Source organism: Crinia signifera, chromosome 3 (assembly GCF_055691185.1).
Source record: "Crinia signifera chromosome 3, ASM5569118v1, whole genome shotgun sequence".
Classification (NCBI taxonomy): domain Eukaryota; kingdom Metazoa; phylum Chordata; class Amphibia; order Anura; family Myobatrachidae; genus Crinia; species Crinia signifera.
In genome coordinates, this window is record NC_139219.1 from 56,440,754 (window position 1) to 56,464,035 (window position 23,282).

At 42.3% G+C, this 23,282-nt stretch overlaps 1 protein-coding gene across 2 annotated transcripts in view; it reads left to right on the forward strand.

Annotated features, from left to right (window-relative positions):
* The window catches only part of TASP1 (taspase 1), a 151,394-nt gene extending 130,262 nt beyond the window's left edge, over window positions 1-21,132 (forward strand). For both annotated transcript variants that reach the window (XM_083175833.1, XM_083175834.1), the window contains exon 15: window positions 20,093-21,132. In XM_083175833.1, the coding sequence (XP_083031959.1) occupies window positions 20,093-20,185 (93 nt within the window). In that variant the 3' untranslated portion in view covers window positions 20,186-21,132. The remainder of the gene's footprint in view (window positions 1-20,092) is intronic.
* The last annotated feature ends 2,150 nt before the right edge of the window (window positions 21,133-23,282 follow it).

Sequence of the window (23,282 nt, forward strand, 5' to 3'; positions counted from 1 at the left end):
CTGCTCGCCATCAGAGGCATTGAATACCCCTCGTGGTGATAAGTCTGTTCTGCATCATTAAAACTGGATACACACTAGTGTTCCCGCTAGTTGTATTTTGGTTAGGCCGGGGTTAGGATTAGGCTGCAGTTAGAGTTGTCAAGGGTTAAAATCGGTTGCCAACTCTGTCAACATGTAGACTGCCAACATGTCGGTGCTGACATTCAGAATGTCTATGTTTTGTCTCATACCCACCATATCAGCCCCAGCTTTATGCCCTGGCCCTGCTGAGATTACCTCACACACCCATCCGGAAACGTGGCAACGGGTAAATCTATGCAGGTCATAAAACAGAGGTTGACCGAACCTGAAATGACTTGCAGAAGCAGACAATGTATGGCTCCAGAACCAGATTACAGGAGGAAGAGACACGCAGTGTGGCCTAGCGTCTCCCTCCAGCTGCATTATTCTCCCTGTTAATTTAAGGAAAGGATTGTTTAGCGAGGCCCTGTTATGTACAACTGTGCTTCAATTTTCAGACATTGTTTATACTTTATTTGAACATTTAAAACGGCAATCACAGAAGTATGACAGACAGAAACCTGCAGGATTAGATTGTGGCTGTTCCAACCTTTCATCTGGCTTTCAAAAGCTGCTGTTAAATCTGTTCACTGAGAACCCACAGTGAAATGCTAGGTGATATACACATGTCCAGCTACACCTAGGGGAGTTTTTCTGGTTGATTTGCGTAACACCATTCGCAAGGCGCGTACGTTCACAGTGACTGCGAATGGAACACCCACACCATTCGATGGAATGATGTGGAACTTGTACGCAGATCTAAGGTTGTTCAGGGCAACCTTAGATCTGCGGGCACATTCTAAAGGGAAGTGGGTGGGCAGCTGACATCCGGTGATGTCAGCTGCCCCCCCCCCCCCACACACACACACACACACACACACACACCCTTGTCATCGGCCCATTAGCATGAGAATGCCCTAATTCTTAGTTACTTTGTAACAATTCTCATTCATATTAGTACCGAGCACACTGTTAACAAATGATGACACACAATTCGAGAACAAGTTCGGAGTCGCTGCCCTGAGGCTGAACGTCTAAGTCACGCTAGGTGACTTGATACACTTATGTGTATAAAAGAAGAAAGAACTGTTCTCCAGCGCTTAGGTGGTTCCCATCAAATCAATCACCATTAAAGTGATTAAATAAATGTCTCAAAGTTATATCACCATATAATCCTTTTCATAGGAGATAGGTAATTAATATCCAAATGAATACTCCTCCTCCACAAGTGGTACCATAGAATTAAAGAGAAAAAAAAACAGATAGTGCAGACTGATCAACACTTATCTATTTTAATCAAGATGTACACTTACAATTGCGGGGGGGTATAAAAACACATATGTATCCACAACCCGGGGCAATGCAGGAAACGGGGCAGTCTCAGCGGCAGGGCAATCCAGTCTAGATCTGGTCAAAGTCCTTCCTGCTGAATGTCCGAAATCCACACGGTTCCCAGGTCCAGATAACAAGCGAATGGTGGTGGTTAAGAAGCGCTAAACGCGTTTCAGATCCAATAGATCCTTCATCAGTAGCATTCTTAACCCAGTCTCTGAATGCTTTAAATAGTGCTATTGATTACAAACACTTCCACGTTTGCGGCGGAAACAGTATGGCCGTGCGTTCCAAACGGCCGGAAATGCGTTCCACAGTGTTAACTGTGGATGCGCATATGACTTGCCGGGCACGCTCCAGCTTCTCACGTGATTATGATATGGCTCTGCGTTCCAACCACGTATATTATGCGTGTCACCAGTGAGATTTCCCATACATTTAGATTACATGATGACACATTACAAACATCATGTAATATCACAAATACAATATATTAGCGTGCATAAAAAGAAATATTCAGATATCACAGATAGATATATATATATATATATATATATATATAAAATAGGGTTATACATATATATAAAATTACATTAAAAATCAATGTTAAAAGATTATAAAAACAGTGATCACTTCAATATGTAAAAAGGAGGGATGGTCATTTTAAGACAAGAAATGTTTGAGCTCGAATTCACCATTTAACCCCCCTGGACCGAGGGTGTTAAGGCGGTGAATCCATTTCATTTCTGTCTGAGATAGCCTTTTATCGATATCTCTAGTACGCCATCTGGGGGTGATCATTTGAATACCGCAAAAATTTATTAAAAAACATTCCTTCGACTGATGGTGAGTTTTAAAATGGTTTGATAAATGTTGCGTTGCTAAACCTTTTCTGATGTTATATATATGTTCAGCTAAACGTACTTTCAGTTGGCGACTCGTCTTGCCAATATAAAATAAATTACAAGAACATTCTAATAAATATATTACGTTTTTCGAGTGCCAAGTTATGAATTCATTTATCAAATATTTCTTTTCTTTGACTTTGAATTCCACTATTTTGCGGTTCGGATTTTTAACTGATTTGCACATAAGGCAGTCACCACATCGATGGAATCCCTTTGTTCTAATGCTCTGTCGTGGTACATTGTCGATTGGTGCTTTTAACTAAATGTTTTTTTTAACGAGTGGGCCTTTCGATAGATAAAAACTGGTTTTTGAGGAATCAAATATCCCAGAATCGGATCCTGTTTGATCAAATGCCAGGTTTTGTTAAAAATATTCTCAATCTTAAAATGGATGTTATTGTACTGTGATATAAAAGCCCATTGGTATTTATTATTAGTTTCAGTCTTCGGTACTTTCTCAGTTAATAGATCCTTCCTATCGATTGCTGCAATTCTATTTTTAGCTCTTGTGAGAACTTCTGTAGTGTAGCCTTTTGCCTCCAGTCTTTCTGTAACTTCATTAATTTGCTTAGAACATACCAACGCATCTGAGCAATTTCTTTTTATTCTGGTGTATTGCCCAAATGGAATACCGTCCAGCCAATTTTTATGGTGTTGGCTGGTTGTATCGATGTATCCATTTGAGGTTTTCTGAAGGTCTTTGTGTTAACACGATTATCGTCAATATAAATAGTCAAGTCTAAAAATGCAATTTCCGATGTGCTGGTATAAAAACTTAGATTAATATAAGTCATTAATATTTAACTACTAAATATTTAAGTACTGTGATATAAAAGCCCATTGGTATTTATTATTAGTCTCAGTCTTAGGTCCTTTCTCAGTTAATAGATCCTTCCTATCGATGGCTTCAATTCTATTTTTAGCTCTTGTGAGAACTTCTGTAGTGTAGAACAATACTTACTTCTGTAAGTAAAAACAATATTGATGCAATACCTAGTTCAATCCCCTCTAAAGAAACTGTTGGAAACGTTTTTAATCTGTCAGACCATGATTTAACGGAGTCCGAGATAAAAATTCTACAAAAAGGATTGAAATTTGCACCATCCTCTAAGCCCAATAGCTTTGATCTATTTCTGGATGTACAAAAATTCATCCAAAAACTGACAATTAAGCGTTTTTTTTAATCGAAGGAAAATTATGAGGATAATCCTCCAATAAGTGATTGTACACCTTTTAAACCACCGTCAAGTTTTTATCCCACACACTGCAGGGGTAGTTTTTTAGACTGTTTTAACAAAGTGGTCTGTGAAGAAATCAATAAAATTTTAGAAAAAAGCGATACAAAATATGGAAAAAAGTGTAATTTAAACAAAAATGAATTTATGACATTGAAAGCACTTAAAGATGATAAATCGCTTATAATTAAACCGGCAGATAAAGGAGGAGGGGTAGTGGTGATGAAAAAAGAAATGTACCTGGAAGAAATAGAGAGACAAATATCATCAGGTGGTACATATAAAAAATTGAAAAACGATCCCACAACCAGAATAGGCAAAGCCCTACTGGACTTCACTGCCAAAGCCCTTAACAATAAAACTATTTCGAAAAAGGAATTTGTGTTCCTGAACATTAAGGAACCCACTATACCTGCACTTTATATTTTACCAAAGGTCCATAAGGACGCAAACAAACCTCCAGGGAGACCTATAGTCTCGGGGTGCAACAGTTTAACAAGTAACTTATCTGGCTTTGTAGACTACTACCTACAACCACTTGTGGTAAACACCCGAGCCTACTTGAAAGACACTGGGCACCTTCTTCGCAATTTGAATAATTACTCCTGGCAAGAAGGTGACATACTATGCAGTGCAGACATCAGCACCTTATATACCATAATAGAGAAAAATAAAGGTACAGTATGTCATGCTGTACATCCTTGCTGGCGGGTCGCCAGAACGTACGCGCTGGCGACCCGCCAGCAGCCTCGCCAGCGAGAAAACTGAGACGCGCGTGCGTCTCACGCGCACGCGCGTCTCAGTCTCCGGCGCTAGCGCGACGGAAACCCTGTCCGTCTCCGCCTCAGGGAGACGGACAGGGTTAGGGGGGGTTAGTGGGGGGTGCGGGCAGTCGGCGGGGACCCCGGGTTACTGCCGGCAAGCCGGCGGGGACCCGGGGAAACGTATGGAAGCGCCGTCGGAAGGGGACGCGCGCGCCTCTCGTGCGCGCGCGTCCCCTTCTCACGATCGCCATGGCGCTGGCGGGGGATGGCGGCTGGCGACGCCAGCGCCATCCCCTGCAAAGATGGGAAAAGACCCATCTGTATAGGAGCAGTTTCATATTTTTTAGAAACATCACCACTATCCTGCAATCTTAAGAATTTTATTATTGAGAGTATTGATTTTATCCTTCTTAATAATTATTTTTATCATGAAGGGAATTTTTACCTGCAGTGTGTGGGCACCGCCATGGGCACCAGATTCGCCCCCAGCTACGCCAATCTATTCATGTCATATTGGGAACATCTGCATGTTTGGCAGGGCGGGCAGCTGGGGGCGGGTCTGGTGCTCTGGTACCGTTTTATTGATGATATATTTTTTATCTGGAGGGATGGTCAAGAAAGCCTTTTAACCTTTTGTGAGAACTTAAATATTAATGACTTATATTAATCTAAGTTTTTATACCAGCACATCGGAAATTGCATTTTTAGACTTGACTATTTATATTGACGATAATCGTGTTAACACAAAGACCTTCAGAAAACCTCAAATGGATACATCGATACAACCAGCCAACACCATAAAAATTGGCTGGACGGTATTCCATTTGGGCAATACACCAGAATAAAAAGAAATTGCTCAGATGCGTTGGTATGTTCTGAGCAAATTAATGAAGTTACAGAAAGACTGGAGGCAAAAGGCTACACTACAGAAGTTCTCACAAGAGCTAAAAATAGAATTGAAGCCATCGATAGGAAGGATCTATTAACTGAGAAAGTACCGAAGACTGAGACTAATAATAAATACCAATGGGCTTTTATATCACAGTACAATAACATCCATTTTAAGATTGAGAATATTTTTAACAAAAACTGGCATTTGATCAAACAGGATCCGATTCTGGGACATTTGATTCCTCAAAAAACAGTTTTTATCTATCGAAAGGCCCACTCGTTAAAAAACCATTTAGTTAAAAGCACCATCGACAATGTACCACGACAGAGCATTAGAACAAAGGGATTCCATCGATGTGGTGACTGCCTTATGTGCAAATCAGTTAAAAATCCGAACCGCAAAATAGTGGAAGTCAAAGAAAAGAAATATTTGATAAATGAATTCATAACTTGCCACTCGAAAAACGTAATATATTTTTTAGAATGTTCTTGTAATTTATTTTATATTGGCAAGACGAGTCGCCAAATGAAAGTACGTTTAGCTGAACATATATATAACATCAGAAAAGGTTTAGCAACGCACCATTTATCAAACCATTTTAAAACTCGCCATCAGTCGAAGGAATGTTTTTTAATACATTTTTGCAGTATTCAAATGATCACCCCCAGATGGCGTACTAGAGATATCGATAAAAGGCTATCTCAGACAGAAATGAGATGGATTCACCGCCTTAACACCTTTGGTCCAGGGAGGTTAAATGGTGAATTCGAGCTCAAACATTTCTTGTCTTAAAATGACCATCCCTCCTTTTTACATATTGAAGTGATCACTGTTTTTATAATCTTTTAACATTGATTTTTAATGTAATTTTATATATATGTATAACCCTATTTTATATATATATATATATTTATATATATCTGTGATATCTGAATATTTCTTTTTATGCACGCTAATATATTGTATTTGTGATATTACATGATGTTTGTAATGTGTCATCATGTGTTAATCTAAATGTATGGGAAATTCCACTGGTGACACGCATAATATACAAGGTTGGAACGCAGAGCCATGTCATAATCACGTGAGAAGCCAGAGCGTGCCCGGCAAGTCATATGCGCATCCACAGTTAACACTGTGGAACGCATTTCCGGCCGTTTGGAACGCACGGCCATACTGTTTCCGCCGCAAACGCGGAAGTGTTTGTAATCAATAGCGCTATTTAAAGCGCTCAGAGACTGGGTTAAGAATGCTACTGATGAAGGATCTATTGGATCTGAAACGCGTTTAGCGCTTCTTAGCCACCACCATTCGCTTGTTATCTGGACCTGGGAACCATGTGGATTTCGGACATTCAGCAGGAAGGACTTTGACCAGATCTAGACTGGATTGCCCTGCCGCTGAGACTGCCCCGTTTCCTGAATTGCCCCGGGTTGTGGGTACATATGTGTTTTTATACCCCCCGCAATTGTAAGTGTACATCTTGATTAAAATAGATAAGTGTTTATCAGTCTGCACTATCTGTTTTTTTTCTTTTATTCTATGGTACCACTTGTGGAGGAGTATTCATTTGGATATTAATTACCTATCTCCTATGAAAAGGATTATATGGTGATATAACTTTGAGACCTTTATTTAATCACTTTAATGGTGATTGATTTGATGGGAACCACCTAAGCGCTGGAGAACAGTTCTTTCTTCTTTTGTACTGTTGTTGTTAGGTGTTATTGAATGGCACCTTAAGAACTGTATATCTAGCTGCTAAACGGTGTTCATATAAGCGCACCAAGTCACTCTATTTCCACACTTATGTGTATACTAATACTTTTTGTTGCACTATGTATACAGACTCAGTCAGACACAATATACATGGACTGCATATCAAATGAATGCAGTCGAGAGGGGAGCGGGAACTTTTTACCTTTACTTGATGGAGACCTGGCAGTGGGAGTAGAGAGCACAGGCAGCCACAGCAGCACAGCCTCTTTCCCCCACTCAGCGCACAGCGCTCAGTGCCATATGCCGAGTGGGGGAGAGAGGCAGCAGACTATCCTCCGGCACATAGCCCCCAACACCAGCATATATATATATATATGCACCTCCCATTGGCCACACCCCTCTATTGGCTACGCCCCCTTTTACCCACGAACCGGTGGCTCTTTCAGTGGCCCTGCCTAGTAATATCACGTTGCGTTTTAAATGTGTTTTCAAACAATAAGTTATGTAATATAATCACCAAACCCATATATTGTACATATATTGATATCGATAAATATATTTCTCAGAAAAGTAATCTATCAAAAAATATTAATAATAATGATCTGGCAGTATCCTCATTCAGAAAATGTGAAATGTTAGTAATGACTACACCTGTGCACCAGCTAAGTGATCTGGAAAACATGAGCTGTTGGCACTGTTGCACTCGAGGACTGGTTTGGCCACCCCTAAGAATTACCATTTCAACCGCTTTAAAAATAACCAAAGTTTTGTTATGTATTTGAGCATAATTCCTCATTAAACTTTGACTTGAGAAAACATTCTTATTAAGATTTTTATGATTTCTCTTGTGTTCTTACATTGCAATAACTTGCATTTCGTTTTCCAATAAAAACCAAATATAATCACTTTTTAAACGTATATATTAAAAGTAGTGTTGCAATTAATTCATTTCACAGTTGCTAATCTCAGAAGTAATAAGTTTGAACTGCGTATGCAGACGTTCACATAACACGCATTGGGAACTATCGCAGCCCCTTAAATTAATTTTCATATAACACTTAAGTTTAGTAGCGAGGTGGCAGATTCTCATAAATTACAGTAATTTAGAAATGTTGGCTTTCCCATTGATAATTTAGTTTTATATAAAAGTGGAATTTTCAGTTAAATGTTTATACAGATGGAATTCAATGGTTCTACAGCAGTCCCTGATAGCCTTATTCAGTGCTGCCCGCAGTGTCGCTGTAGGACGCAGTGGAGCAATTTTGGTACTTGTTTCCTAGCACGGCTCCACTGATTTTAATTGTATTCAACCGCATCGCATGCGATGCGATTGACCAGACCGTCCCGATTTTTACATTGGAACCAATGTTAAATGGTCCCTGACACCCGATTTTACATTGGACCCAATGTTAAATGCCCCCCAGACCCCCTTTTTAATTGTATACCCACCCTAATGGTAAATGATATGTCAAATGCCCCCCCATTGTTAACCCCACCCCACATTGAACGGCAACCCGAAGCGTGGCGAGCGCAGTGAGCCCGCGAGGGGTGGCGGTACGCGTCCACCGACCTTTACATACCCCCACTATCCACGTCGGCGTGGAGTTGATTTTATATAGTGTGGCGAGCCTGAAGCGTGGCGAGCATTATTTCACAGGTATTACGCGTCCCCTCGCGGGGCTCGCTGCGCTTGCCACGCTTGTGGCTCGCCGCACTATATAAAATCAACTCCTCGCCGATGTGGATAGTGGGGGTATGAAAAGGTCGGAGGACGCGTACCGCCGCCGCTCGCCACGCTTCGGGTTGGCGTTCATCGTGGGGTGGCGTTAACAATGGGGGGGCATTTGATATAGAAATTACCCATCAGGGTAGTTATACAATCAAAAATCGGGTATGGGGGGCCATTTAACATTGTTTCCTATGTAAAATCAGGTCCATCGCATTGGTCGCATCGCATGCCATTATAATGGCATGCGATGGGCCCGATTTTTTAATTGTCGGGAAAGCTGTAAAAAAAGCCCGAAATCGGGTCGGTCGGGTCCCATCGCATACCTTAAGTTAAGCTATGAGATGGGACCCGATGGGCGCCGTGCTAGGAAACAAGTACCGCAATTTTCATTTGCAACAGTGAGTCGCAAGAGGAATATTTACTAAGAGACTGACCGTGACCATTTGCAGGTGGTATCGGGGGAGTGGCTAAGAAAATGCAGGCGTGTCACAACACTGAATCATTCGCAGTTGGCCTGGCCCCTGGTGTCTTAAGTTGAGATGGACATTCTGACACACCATAGGGTTCCGCAGAAGTTCTATGGAGCAACTGTTGTTCTCAAAGTTACATAGTTTTTTACTTAGCAGCAGATCTGAGATAGTGGGAGTGTCTGGATGCACTTCATTGGCTTCAGCAGCATGAAGTTCCGGGCCATTCTGAGTAATCTTAAATTGGATCCGATGACTGATGTTCTCCAGATGATCCAACATTTCCTGAATCTCATTAGCATATTATCACCCAGCCGCTACATACGCAGGTGCGGCGGCTGTGTGTTCTGTATTGGTCTGTCAATCACATAGTTTAAAATCTCTTTTAAAAAAAATGTATATACTGCATATTTTTTAATCTCCTTTATTTATATAGAAATGTCACTTTATCACAACCCTTCTGGAGTTGGAATAAAACAGATATTTAAAGAATCTATTCAATAAGTCTCTCTACTGGGCAGTTAATTCAGTCTTTCTTTTCTCTAATTGTTATCCATCTAGGGGAAAAATCTGGCGTCCCCCTGCAGTCCTGTGATGTCACCGAGGGGAGGAGAGCACAGCACACCGCGCGTCTCCTTCCCCCTCACTTCCCTGTGACTGGGCCGTCCACCAGTTAAAGCTCACTGGCCGGCTCCTGATTGGCTGCTGGCCCGCGAGCTCTAATTGGCAGACGGCCCAGTCACAAGGATGCACAGTAAGGGGTAGGAGAGATGCGCAATGCGCACTCTCCTCCCCTCAGAAGGAGAAGGGATTCAGGGAACCGGCAGCAGGGGGGACTGGGACGGATGGTGGGCGGCGGGCAGCAGTGGGAGCAGGAGCCACACTTTACAAGGGGGAGAGCCGCATGAGGCTCAAGAGCCACGGGTTGGCCACCACTGCTTTAGTCCATCTTTTACAGTGTGTACAGGGAAAAGTACGCGATTTGATTCACTCACACTTCCATTTAACTTTCCTCAATATTAGAAACTGTCCTACCACTGAATAGTATACATAAGCATGTTTCCCTTTGTTATCTGTCCCCACTAATATGCTGTATGTGGCATTTAATTTATACTCTTAATTCCCTATACAGGTACACCATTGATGTTCCCGGCACCTCTTTTAATTCGGACACATCAGTTGCCGTGGGAAATTAGGCTGTGGGAGGGTTTAGAGGGGGCGGAGGGTAAGTTGCGCTACGGGTGGTAGAAGCAGCGCTGCTGTCGGAGAGAGTTGGTTGCATTGAAGGAGAGACGTGGCACTTCTTGCCGAGAGAGGGAGTCAGTGTTGGGATACCACAGATAATCCCGTAAAACGTATAATCCGGCACAGTGCTGGATCCGAGGGAGCAGGAGTATCAGTTGTGCACCTGTATATTGTAAACCTGCAAAAAAGGCCCTCAACACTTTGTTAATATCAGTCTTCTGTGGTCACTGTTCCAAATTTAAGAGCTTCGGAGTAAGTTGGGGATAAATAAATAACTCTGTTACAACGATAGAAACGTAGAATTTGCTGGCATGTGAGAAACACTTGGCCCATCTAGTGGCCAATCTTGGCACACTAGGGTCGATTTTTGTCGGGAGCCAAATAACCAATTGGTACATTTTTGGATTGTGGCAGGAAGCCGGATTATCCAGAGAAAACATACGCAAGCACGGGCATAATATAAAAACTCCACACCGTTCTCTGAGGTAGTAATGCGAACCATTAGCCCATTGTTACTGCCATGACAACAGTTAGCATAAATATGCAACAGACAGTGTGCTGGACACATTATAAACGCTTAACTGATTGCTATTCCAGATTATGGGGTCTATTCAATCCCGGGTCACGACTGTCGATTCATCCCGACAGCCGTACCCTAGCCCGTTTTAGTTTTGCTCAACCGCATATCGCTTGGCGGGATTCAATGTCCCCCCTTTCGAACGGCGGAAAGGGGGAGTGTCCGCTTAAACGCCCGTGGATTGTCGAGATGTGCCCGTAATCGCGACAATTCACGCCCGTTCTCTGAAAAACGGGGCCGACCGCTTTTGAAGTCGGGGCTTGGTCCGTTGATCTGCCTCTTCAATGCTGTCAGGCAAGACGGCATTGAATAGGCGCCCGCAGCTATTTCCCCCGTCGGAAATAGCGGCAGGGATTGAATGCACCCCTATATATGTTGAAAGACAATGAGATGACTTAATCTTTCACGCTCTCTTTGTTCGCCTTCATGGCTGTCATTACAGTGTTTGCAGATGTGGAGTATTATGGCAGAGCGCCTCAGTGGTGCACTTTCTAATTATATGTTCTTGGGATTGGCACTACACCAAAGCTACTATTATAGAACTGTAATTTTTACGTATTATTTTTTTTTATTTTATTTTTTTTTATTCTAAATTGCAACCCTAATAATTATTCTATACATTTTATAAAACGTAAAAAGGACGGAGGTATACCACATGCAATTAAAACCAGTAATCCCATCTACAAAGCACTTAGGGATACAAACGTGTAATAATGCAGCTTTGTTCCCTGTCGCAGCGGAGCCGTGTCTTTGGTATGTGTGGTTTCTTTGGAAATCTTTATCAACCACATTTTTCATCTGTGGCCTAAATCTGAACAGAACTGGAGTCAGTGTGAGCGCGTAAAAAAGCATCTTCCAAAACTATGTGCACTGGTTTCTATTGCTGTTTTAAGAGACCATTGATTCTACATCGGTATACGATCATTAGGTTGACCCTATTAAGGTTGAGATGCATTAGGTCAGCCAGTGAAGGTCGACAGGCCATAGGTCTACATGGGTAAGGTCAGAAGGTCAACACAAGCATTAGGTGGACAATGGGAAAGTTGACAGTCAAAATGTCGACATGAGTTTTTCACTTTTTTTTGAGCCATGTGCCGACAAGCGGTATATTTTTTGGAGAACAAAATAGTGTGCCGAGCGCAGCGAGTCACTGTGCCAGAAGCATGGCGAGCACAGTGGCATACTTAGACGGTGCCCATGTCGACATTCGGAACAGAAAATATTAAAACCTCTTGTCGACCCTTTTGACTGTCGACCTTCCCCTTGTTGACCTAATGCTTGTGTCGACCTTCCAACTCGTTTGACCTTACCCATGTCAACCTATTTCAGGTGTCGACCTTCAGTTGTTGATCCAATGCATGTCGAACTAAACTTGGTCGACCCAATTACTCCTACCCTCTACATCACAACAGCGCTTTGTGAATAAGACATATATATATATATATATATATATATATATATATATATATATATACAGTATATATAGCCAAAGAACTGGAATAGGTGGGCTGACACCTGCTGCCAATAAACTTCTGGCGTTGAGTCCACAGGGTCTTAGTTTTTAATACACTTGTCCAACTTAAGGACCGCTGCTCCCTCATTCAGTCTCAATCCCCATGAGACCACCAGAGGACAATCTACAACAACAGAGGAAAGAAGGGGCGCCCAATAGTGTACTATTGTCAAGCTAAATTTAAAACATTAAAATAATGTACGACATGCGTACCGCAGTATTGATCAGTGGTGGACTAGGAACCACATGGTGTAAAAACAATATCCACACTGGCAATACAGGAATGTGAACTGACTGGAGCCACTCAGTGCACTCACGGGTACCTCCGGCACAGCCATCTCCTGTTTGCGGTGCGTCTCTCGGCGTCCAATTCCGTGTCGTACATTATTTATTTTAATCTATTAAATTTAGCTTGACAATACTACACTATTGGGCGCCCCTTCTTTCATCTGTTGTTATGTGTGTGTGTGTGTGTGTGTGTATATATGTGTAACAAAACTATTAAGCCTGCTCAAACCAAAAGCTTCGAAAGCCAGTCTGCTACCTTGTGATTGCCTCTGTGTTTGTGCTTGTGTTAGATAGGAGACACAAACACTAGATGATTGTAGTTTTTTTGCAGTCATTTAAAAAAAAAATTTTTACCTGTATAAAAATAATTTTTTTCAATATTATAAATAGAATTTTGTGTTACTCTTGTAACGTGTTCCTTATTGAGGACCCGCTAACATCCACTAAAATATGCATGTAGATTGCAACTTGTACCAGTGCTGGAGGAGAGCGATGGCTGCTCTTTGAACTTACATTCAGGTGGAAAGGACTTTTAGCAGAATTGACCTACTGGGGGAGGGAGGCGAGTTCAACACTAACAATGGAAGACCCAAAATATTGAAGTTCTATCTTGCCAAATTAGGCCAACAGTTTAAAGGAAATGCATTATGAGGCAACCGATTGAGGGGTCTGATCAGTAGGGATAGTAGGTGGCACAGATTCATCTAATGAAGTTACTTTCTGCACATCTGTGTTATAAGGGCCTAATTCAGACCTGATCACATGGCAGGCCTGGAAATTATCAATAGACTGCGCATGCGTACGGGCTGTAACACGCGAGGTCGTCCTGTGAGAAAATCCTGCTACTTTTTTGATCGCAAGGCTATCAACAAGAATCTGGCGTTTGTGGGGTTAACCAGCCATTTTCTGGGAGTGTCAGGGAAAATCCATATACCTGATCGCTTGGCTTCGAAAATAGGTGGCCGTGTGATCAGGTCTGAATTAGGACCTCAATGCCAGCTAGGTGCTTTTCATACGTATTCCTCGATTTTGGCGAAGTTCTCCAGTGGCACCATTGGTATGATGAAAGATTACACCAGGATGGGACCACATACCTAATCTCTCTTTACCCTTCCATTTAAAATATGTAATAGTGACAGCAAAGGATATAAGTGCAGATCTACAATAGGAATTTGCCATTAGCACCATCAGCTCGATGTGCTTTTATTTCTGCTCTCTGTTTTTCTGGGGAGGTTTTATTGGCAAATTGAGTTGTCTTCCCATTCACGAAGCGATGAACTAGATCACTTTGCACCTACAGATGGAGCTGCCCTTGGTGATTCTATCACCATTTGCCACCTTTCGCAGTCCGGCAGAAGGGAAACTCACGCACGAGACGCTCGCGTGCCCCGATCTGACGGAGCCCTCCGCCGCCTCCCCGCTGCTCCCCCATCCTCCCCATAGCTGCCCACACTCCCCCCTAACCCTGCCCGTCTCCCTGAAGCGGAGACTAACAGGAATTCTGCTCCCAGCCGCCGAGTGACATCAGATGGAGCGCCTCTCCCCCAGCCTGCACAAGCTCAGGGAATCTGGCTGTTAGCTGAGCTGGCTGAGAGGCGCATGCGACGTGCTGTGCGATGTGATGTGTGCGGGAGAGTGCATCGCACCTGTCCGTTGCACAGTGTATGGGCGGCATTACCGCTCATTTCTTCCATTGTACCATTGTTCTCCAACACACATTCATTCGCGGTTTTAGGTCTTCATGGCTGTTCTGATTGGCTATGTGCTGAGCCAGTCACAGCTGGGTGATGATAAGCAGTTGCAAGAAAGGGTAGGGGTCATATGGTCGACACTGTGAAGGTCGACATGCATTAGCTCCACAATGGGAAGGTCAACAGTCAAAAGGTCGACATGAGTTTTTCACGTTTTTATGAGCCTACTTGTGCCAACAGGCGGTATTTTATACCCTACCATCCACTAGGGTGTGGCGGGAGACTATAATAGTGCGCCAAGTGCAACAAGGCACCGTGTTCGAAGCATGGTGATATGGCCACGACTGTTGGATATAGTTTAGTTATAGTTGGATATCAGAATCAGCTTTATTGGCCAGGTATACTTGCGTATACAAGGAATTTGTTTTTGGTATATAGTTCTAGTTTGAGCAGAGCATTATGTAGAAGTAGAAGGTACCAAAAGGTGGTTTCACTTGGGAGGAGAAAGTGCCAGAGAAGTGGTTGGTATGAGTGGACAGATTCCCAGGAGGAAGGGGGCGTGGAAACTAAGGGAGGGTGAGAATGGGGGGTGGAGAGAGGCAGGAAACGACGCTATTGGGCCACTTACCATGCTAGAATACTGAAGGCCTGATACAATGGGGAACAATTTTTTGGGAGCCTGTGTGGGCAGCAGATGTGTCCACAATCTTCATGCAGCATCCTGTGGCATATAACTCAGGGCAAATGGCATGGGTATGGGATACCACACAATGAAGTAGCAGTGCTAATCTGCTACCCACTCCTTCAAGTTCTACTAAAGACTTTTAAAAATACTAAAGGTTGGTGCACAATGTTACACAATGCATTGTCTCATAAATATATACATTACTTTTTGTGCGCTGGTATGTTTTCTAATAGAATGTATTATATCGTCAACTTTGTCTCATGAAGCTTTTTAAAAACTTTCTGAGTGCCAGATAGTTGTGAATTAGGTCCTGACAATTAAAAACACACATTTTTTGCATATTGAAGTCAAGCATCCGCTGCTGCAGTCGCCAGACTGGCCCGGACACGTCTTTGTTTTCCAGGCTGCTCCCAGAAAACATCATGTACCCGCAGCAGTCATTCGCCGCCCCATCTGAAATCAAGCTGTGATAGCAAAGCATTCGCAGCTTAAACATTCACGCACACACATCTGAATAAGGCCCTAGGTACATAACAGCAGTGCTTTGCGTCACGTATACCAGATCCTTCAGGATGCACACAAACTGGCCACAGTGCCCAACCAAGATGATTGAACAGCATATAGATAAGTCGCTTCCATGCGTTCTTGGGAAAAAAAAAGTTTTTGTTTTCTTTTTTTTTAATCTGGTCATTAATTTGTACCCACAGCCTACATTCGAAGGCGAATACAGCCTATAGATTTGCTGGCAGTCTGTGACATTAATAGGGCGTAAGGTCTCGTGCATAAGAATGTGGCCTACTCATCAGTGACCGTGGCATTGCTGATTTATGAGGCAGCGTCCTGCTTAACCTTAAGATGTTGCCTTGCTGTGATGTGTCAGTCTTTGTGTGACACAGATAGGAGATGTCTCATGTATTTCCATTATAGCTTCAATCCCCTACGCTCACAAACCTTGCACTTTCCACAGTTGCATGCTTTGACATCTGGCCTACGCAGTTATCATATTGCCGGTGTATTCCTGTAATCTTCTGTCTGATGACAGAAACAGCTGCTCCTCTCTGTCCACTTCTAAAGAAATGTTTTTGACCTTCTTTGAAATCATTTAATCTCGCGCCTATAATTGTGTCTCAGGAATTGTAGCTGCCAGTAGCAATTTCCAGCGTGAACCCAAGAATGCCTGTTCTGATAGGGTGATTTTTTATTTGTTTCTTTTTTTTTATTCTTATTTATTTAAAATTGGCGCAGCAGACAATATTTGTTTTAATTATTTATTGGTGTCTCGGGATTCTATGAGGTAAATTTACTAAAACTTCTAAAAATGAAAAGAAGTTGATGTTTCCCATAGCAACCAATCAGGTTGTGGCTCTCCTTTTTCTATTGCATCCAAGCAAATGATGGACAGAATCTGATTGGTTGCAATGGGCAACATCACCTCTTTTCCTTTTTAGAAGCTTTAGCCCTAAGGGTGGTATTCAACACCGCAATTTTGCCTAAAAATGCTGAAATAGCGTCAGTTTCCTCAAAGAATCGATGGAATTCGCTTTCTATTCAACCTTTTTTCCCTTTTTTTTACCAATTTTTTTACCAACTTTTCCAAAAATTGGAAAAGACGTGGATCCACAAATCTCCATCTTTTTCGTAGAAACGGACGATAATTCCAAAATGTAGCCGCGTTTTCTGCAGATGCAGATTCACAAATCCCATCCATTTCCTTTGTCAAAATAGCCGGTATTAAATAGTGAAATCCACTTATTTCTAAAAATCAGAAATTAGGAGAAAGATTGAATATCCCCTAAGGGTTGCCAATCTGACGCTGATTTTATACATTGTATATGGGTCGGTAATACTTTTACAATCATATAGTAATGATAAAATGGGAATTGCATAGTAATAGAGGTATACTAGAGGTATCACCTACAAATGGCCTCTGTGGGCTATGATCCGCTTTCCCATATCTGCATTGGGTCCTTATATGGCTTACCTCCTACAATGTAACCTAGTGTAGTGTGCCCAACATGGCTGCCTCATCTGGTACACATGGAAATGAGATGAAAAATACATGGACCGGACTGTCTTATTGGGACCCTACTCTACACAGCAATCACTTAACTTTATGTAATTTCTTCTAGGGGTAAACTATTCCACCCAGGGTAATCCTACGCAGTGAGCCTAAGATGGCTGCCTCACCTGGTACCTTGTATGGGTGGAATACACAACGTGGAATTTATTATCCAAAATGCCTGTACAAATCCAGCATCATGCTAACTGTGCTCTCAAGGTTTGATTTTATGTCCGTGTGAATTATTGAATACTACCCAAATCCTATGTATTATGTGCATTTTTTTTATGTCTGTAAAGCGCCTTGAGTCCGGTTGCGCTGTATTAATAAAACTTACGGTACTTGTTTCCTATCTGGGCGCCCATCGCGGGCATCGCGGGTACATCGCATGTCATTATAATGACATGCGATGCGACCGACGCGATTACCGCGATTTTTACATAGGGACCAATGTTAAATGTCCCAATTGACCCGCGATGACCGCGATTTACCATAGGAAACAATGTTAAATGGATCAATTTCCCCAAATTATCATAGGGAACAATGGGAAATGGGGCAAAAACACCCCTGAACATAAAAATGTCCCCCCAAAAGTAGTTGACGCCACCCCGCCATCAACGAGAACCCGAAGCGTGGCGAGCGCAGCGAGCCCGCGAGGGGCGGCGGTACGCGTCCTCCGACCTTTTCATGCCCTACTATCCACTAGGGCGTGGAGTGAGAATAGAATAGTGTGGCGAGCGCAGCGAGCCACCGAGCCCGAAGCGTGGCGAGCGCAGCGGATACCTTCACAGTTATACGTGTCCCCTCGCGGGCTTCCCAGGTGTCCATGGCGACGCGGACACCTGGGAAGCCCGCGAAGGGACGCGTTTACCTGTGAAGGTATCCGCGTCCCCTCGCGGGGCTCGCCACGCTTCGGGCTCGGTGGCTCGCTACGCTCGCCACACTATTCTATTCTCACTCCACGCCCTAGTGGATAGTAGGGCATGAAAAGGTCGGAGGACGCATACCGCCGCCCCTCGCGGCCTCGCTGCGCTCGCCACGCTTCGGGTTCACGTTGATGGCGGGGTGGCGTCAACTACTTTTGGGGGGACATTTCAGTGTTCAGGGGTGTTTTTGGCCTATTTACTATTGTTCCTATGCTGATTTGGGTAAATTGATCCATTTAACATTGTTTCCTATGGTAAATCGTGGTCATCGCGGGTAAATTGAGGCATTTAACATTGTTCTCTACGGGAAAATCGCGGGCATCGCGTCTGGCACATCGCACCCGATTTTTTATCGGCCGCGATGCCCGCGATGGCCCCGATTTTACCCCCGATGCCCGCGATTAAAATCGTGGGCGCCCAGATAGGAAACAAGTACCAAACTTACTTTTCATCGCTACCCTTATCGGCTTTATTATGGTATATGTCTACTGTTGGCTAAGAAAGCGGCGGTAGGCAAAAATCTTACAGTTGGGGTATTAGGGTTAGTGTAGTGGTTAGGGGCTATGGCTGAGGTTTGGGTTAAGGGTTGAATTAGGGCCAAGATTATGTTAGGGATTCTATACGCCCTTAATTTACAAATCTAAATGGATTTATGCTCATTCCCAGAGTTTACAGCTTCTGTGTAAGGAGGAATTGCACTCTATACACACTTAACCTATACACCTAGATCCTGCCCACTCCACCATGGGGGTTATTCCGGTCTGTTCGCTTGGACCAGAACATTCGCACAGGTACCGATGGCGAGTGTATGCACATGGTCATGTGCATACGCCGTGTGCATGTGGCCACAGCAAACAGCATGTTCACCAGGTGCACATAGCCAAGGCTGTGGGCTTGGGGCGGCGGAGGATAGTCACGCCCATGGGAATGCCCAGTGTTTATGGGCGGTCCCATGGCAATCGGCAAGTGCCGGGGTGGGCAGCTGACAGCAGGGTTTGGTGGACATGCAAGGCTGCAAAGTTGTAGCCTTGTGAATCAACCAGTATAACCCCCTCCCCATGTTCTTTGATAATGAGAAATATCTGAACACAACCGACTGTGTTGTCAGTTTACTTAAAATGTGACACAGGTATTAGGCCTACTTCCATAAGACCTAGAGCCTGATTCAGATTTGTACGCAATACTGATGTTCATACAGCTGAGCAATTTTTGTTAAACTACGCACGCGCCAAGGTGCTCTATCGAGAACAAAAATATAGTGTTATAAGGATTGTTTGAGGGAGGCAGGCCCTAACTGGTATATTCCCTAGTGCCCCATGGTGTCTAAATCCGTGCAGAGAGATGTAGTTTTGGGTGGAATGTGTCCAAACTCAGATATAAATTGCAATGTAAAAAAGAAAGCTTCCCAGCATTTATGGGCTACATGCAGAAGCAGCCAGTATTTACCCTGCATGCAAAAAAATGAAGAAAAAAAAATGGCCACCCTTTTCATTGCATCATGGTTTGTCCAAGTACTTGCTCTTCTTACTTTATTCCCAGTTGAGAATCAGGCCCATAGTTCACATCGCGGCCCGTTGTTGCACTGCATGCTGTATGGGATCGGGCCACAAGTCTTTGTTGATGTTACCAGTGCACCTCTTGTGGAGTTCCCCTGATTGCATTGTTCATACATAGGTTGCAAGCCTTGCTCAAGATACTAGAAGGCATCTAACGCCATTTCTTGCCTATTTATGTGAGCTGGAAGTGACTGGAGCCATTACATTGTTGGCAACAAGTGTTTTTGGGGTAGTTTTAAGTATACACAACAAACCTGTGCCGAGGGGCCTATTTATAAGGAATTTTTCACCAGTAAAGGATGATAGTGACGGCTACTCTCCGGCATTGATAAATAATAGGTGATCTTTATGCAGGATATGTTCTGTTTGCGTTTGCTTTTGCTTTAGATACTAGTTTGTATCATTGTACGATTAATGACAATAGTTTCTTCTGTTGCTTCTTTTAGACACACATTTCGAGGCTTCCTCCCGGGGCGGTGGCTGGACAGTCTGTAGCCATTGAAGGTGGAGTGTGCAGACTGGAGAGTTCCCTCAGCTGAACCAGACTCTTGCTGCTTTTCCAACTTCTTCCACACAGATAACACACTCATAGGAATGTTTTGCTGTGTTCCAACAACTCACTAATCCTCAGTCTCTTATCATTGCACAATATACACTGTATAAGCTGAACAGCATGCAGCTGTGTAACCTGTAGTCTCATAATGTGCCACTGTGATGGCGTCTTGATAATAATACACTTACATTAGACCTAAATCTGTATGTAGTTATTGGACTTGGTGTGAACTGTACATCTCCTTTTCCGTGAATAATTTACTATTTTTTGCTTCCAAAGTATAGTGCCTGTTTTACATTTTGGATGCTATATGTTACCTAATTATATTTTCCCTTTAAATTCCAGATATGTTTTAGTAATAGTGTGTTTCCGTTAACCGCCTTCCATACCTATGGCTGTTGTGTAGATAATTGTGCAGTTTTTTTTTTTCCGGTGAATTTAATTACTCTTGTCCCATCTCCAATTAATTTATAATGGGCAGTGCCTGTTCTTCAGCATTATTTGAATCTTTGAGTACTTTATTCCCCTGCATTTAAGGTGAGTTGCAACCTAACATTTAATTTACTTGGGAGTCATGGAAAACATATATTTATTGTTGTATGCACATATATTTGACTAGGAAATAAACGCAATAGTTTTAAGTTAAATCATAAAAAAAAATCAGAAGTTTAATGGAACCTTATATCAAGTCTATTTAAATGACAGTATATTTTAGATGGGATTACAAACAAATCGGTGATCTTATATAACAAATATTTGCTAGTACTTCTGGTCAATATTTCCACTCTTGAACTTTGATGTTCTCGGTAAAAGAGGAAACTGAAGTAAACATGTACAAAGTATGTAAGAGTCTTATGTACTGTAAACGGAATATAACCGCTGTTTGTTTAAATCTATTTTATAAGACTGCAAATAAAGTCAGCTATTAATATACATTGTATTGTGTTTGCAAGATTATTCCAAGTGTACTGTAAATATATTTTTGTACAAATTTTATTACATGTAAATACTGTATCGGTATTTGCATTGACGTCAGTTTTTACAGAGATAAAGGGGGGTATTCAATCCATCGCTCTGATGGGGGGAAACAGCTGCGGGTGCCTATTCAATGCTGTCTTTCCCGACCGCATTGGACAGGCATCTCAGCAAAACAAGCCCGACTTTAAAAGCAGTTGTGCTCGTTTTTCCGAGAACGGACATGTATTGTCGAGCTCACGGACGGATCTCAACTATCCACGGTCGTTTCTCGAGGCTACGCCCCCTTTTTAGGACTTGATTTGATGTTGAGCAGGCCCAGAATGTATTACAAATTTGTTCTGAAAATGGGCGTGTGTTGAAACTGAAATCTAAATTGCAGTGTAAAAACAATGCAGCCAATATTTACCATGCACAGAAACAAAATAACTCACACACATCTAACTCTCTCTATACATCTGCCCCACCTGCAGTGCACATGGTTTTGCCCATTTTCAGAACAAATTTGTACTGCAAATCAGATCTGAATAAGGTATAGGGTCACGGCTGTTGGGATGTTCCGACAGGCGTGACCCGGAATTAAATACCCCCCTAAATGGGAATGAATTGATAAACAGTTGTTACTACAGCATAATATCTATTTATCCTTCTTGACCTGTTTTAGATTAGATTTTTCTTGTTCCTACCAATTTGTATTTGATGCTTTAAACTCTGTGTGTGAGTATATATATATATATATATATATATATATATATATATATATATATATATATATACATACATATATGCAAAAAGAAAAGAAAATGAAGCGCACCAGTCAGCAACAGGTAAGTACACTTCTACTGATATACAGCTGACAAACATAGGTAAAACATAAAGGAATAAAAACTTCCTATATGGAAGGGCGGTACAGCGATACCCGTCACCCCCTGACGAAGACCGTAGTCGAAACACGTTGGGCGTGGTTGCTGTATCCTGTGGAAGTCGTGGCTGGTAATCTGCCGTCCGGTGCTCCGTCCGCAACTGATCACTGCTGTCGGGTTTCCATCTGTACCTGGTATCGCTGTACCGCCCTTCCATATGGGAAGTTTTTATTCCTTTATGTTTTACCTATGTTTGTCAGCTGTATATCAGTAAAAGTGTACTTACCTGTTGCTGACTGTTGCGCTTCATTTTCTTTTCTTTTTGCAAGCATACTTCGTGGGAGCTGTGGTTGGATCCCTTAATGAAGCTGCACACATATGGGAAAAGATTGGACTTAGCCTGATAATTTGGACACTTTGGGACTTATTTGCGCTGGGTATTTTTCTCTTTTATATGTGTGTGTGTGTGTGTGTATATATATATACATATATATATATATATATATATATATATATATATATATATATATATATATATATATATATATATATATATATATATATATATATATATATGGATTCCCCAACCTGCGCACAAAGATGAAAGGAGCAGCACCTCTGAAGGATCCTCTGTTAGGAAGAATCCGGAAATAGGTATAAAAAGAAAAGGTTTCAGAGGGCGCTATATAATGATATATTTATTTTGACAATACGCAATGTCAAATTTAGAAAACATAAAAATACTTTAAAACATGACATAAAAGACACATATATGTGTATTACAAGAGTAAACCGTTTTGGTTATACGTAGACACTTCAATTTTTTCACATGAACACTCCTTTGACAGATTGTTAGTCACTGTTAGTACTGTTCTTTGACTGTTTGTTGGTAGGAGTTTAGTCGGTTAGGATGTAGAGCCCAACGCGTTTCGTCAGTATGACTTCCTCAGGGGCGAAAGCAAACCGATACTCGAATATTGAATAGGATGTATACCAAACCAGTATTCCAGAATCTCACAAATCAGGAGTAAACAGCCGTGAAATAGAGTACTTCTATAAAGATAGTTAGCTCAAAATGAGCTCAAAATATATGGCCTTTAGTCAAGCCAACAACCATATATATAACTGATGTGTCTCAGTTGGCTTCAACTTTGGGATCCAACTGAGACACATCAGTTATATATGGTTGTTGGCTGGACTAAAGGCCATATATTTTGAGCTCATTTTGAGCTAACTATCTTCATA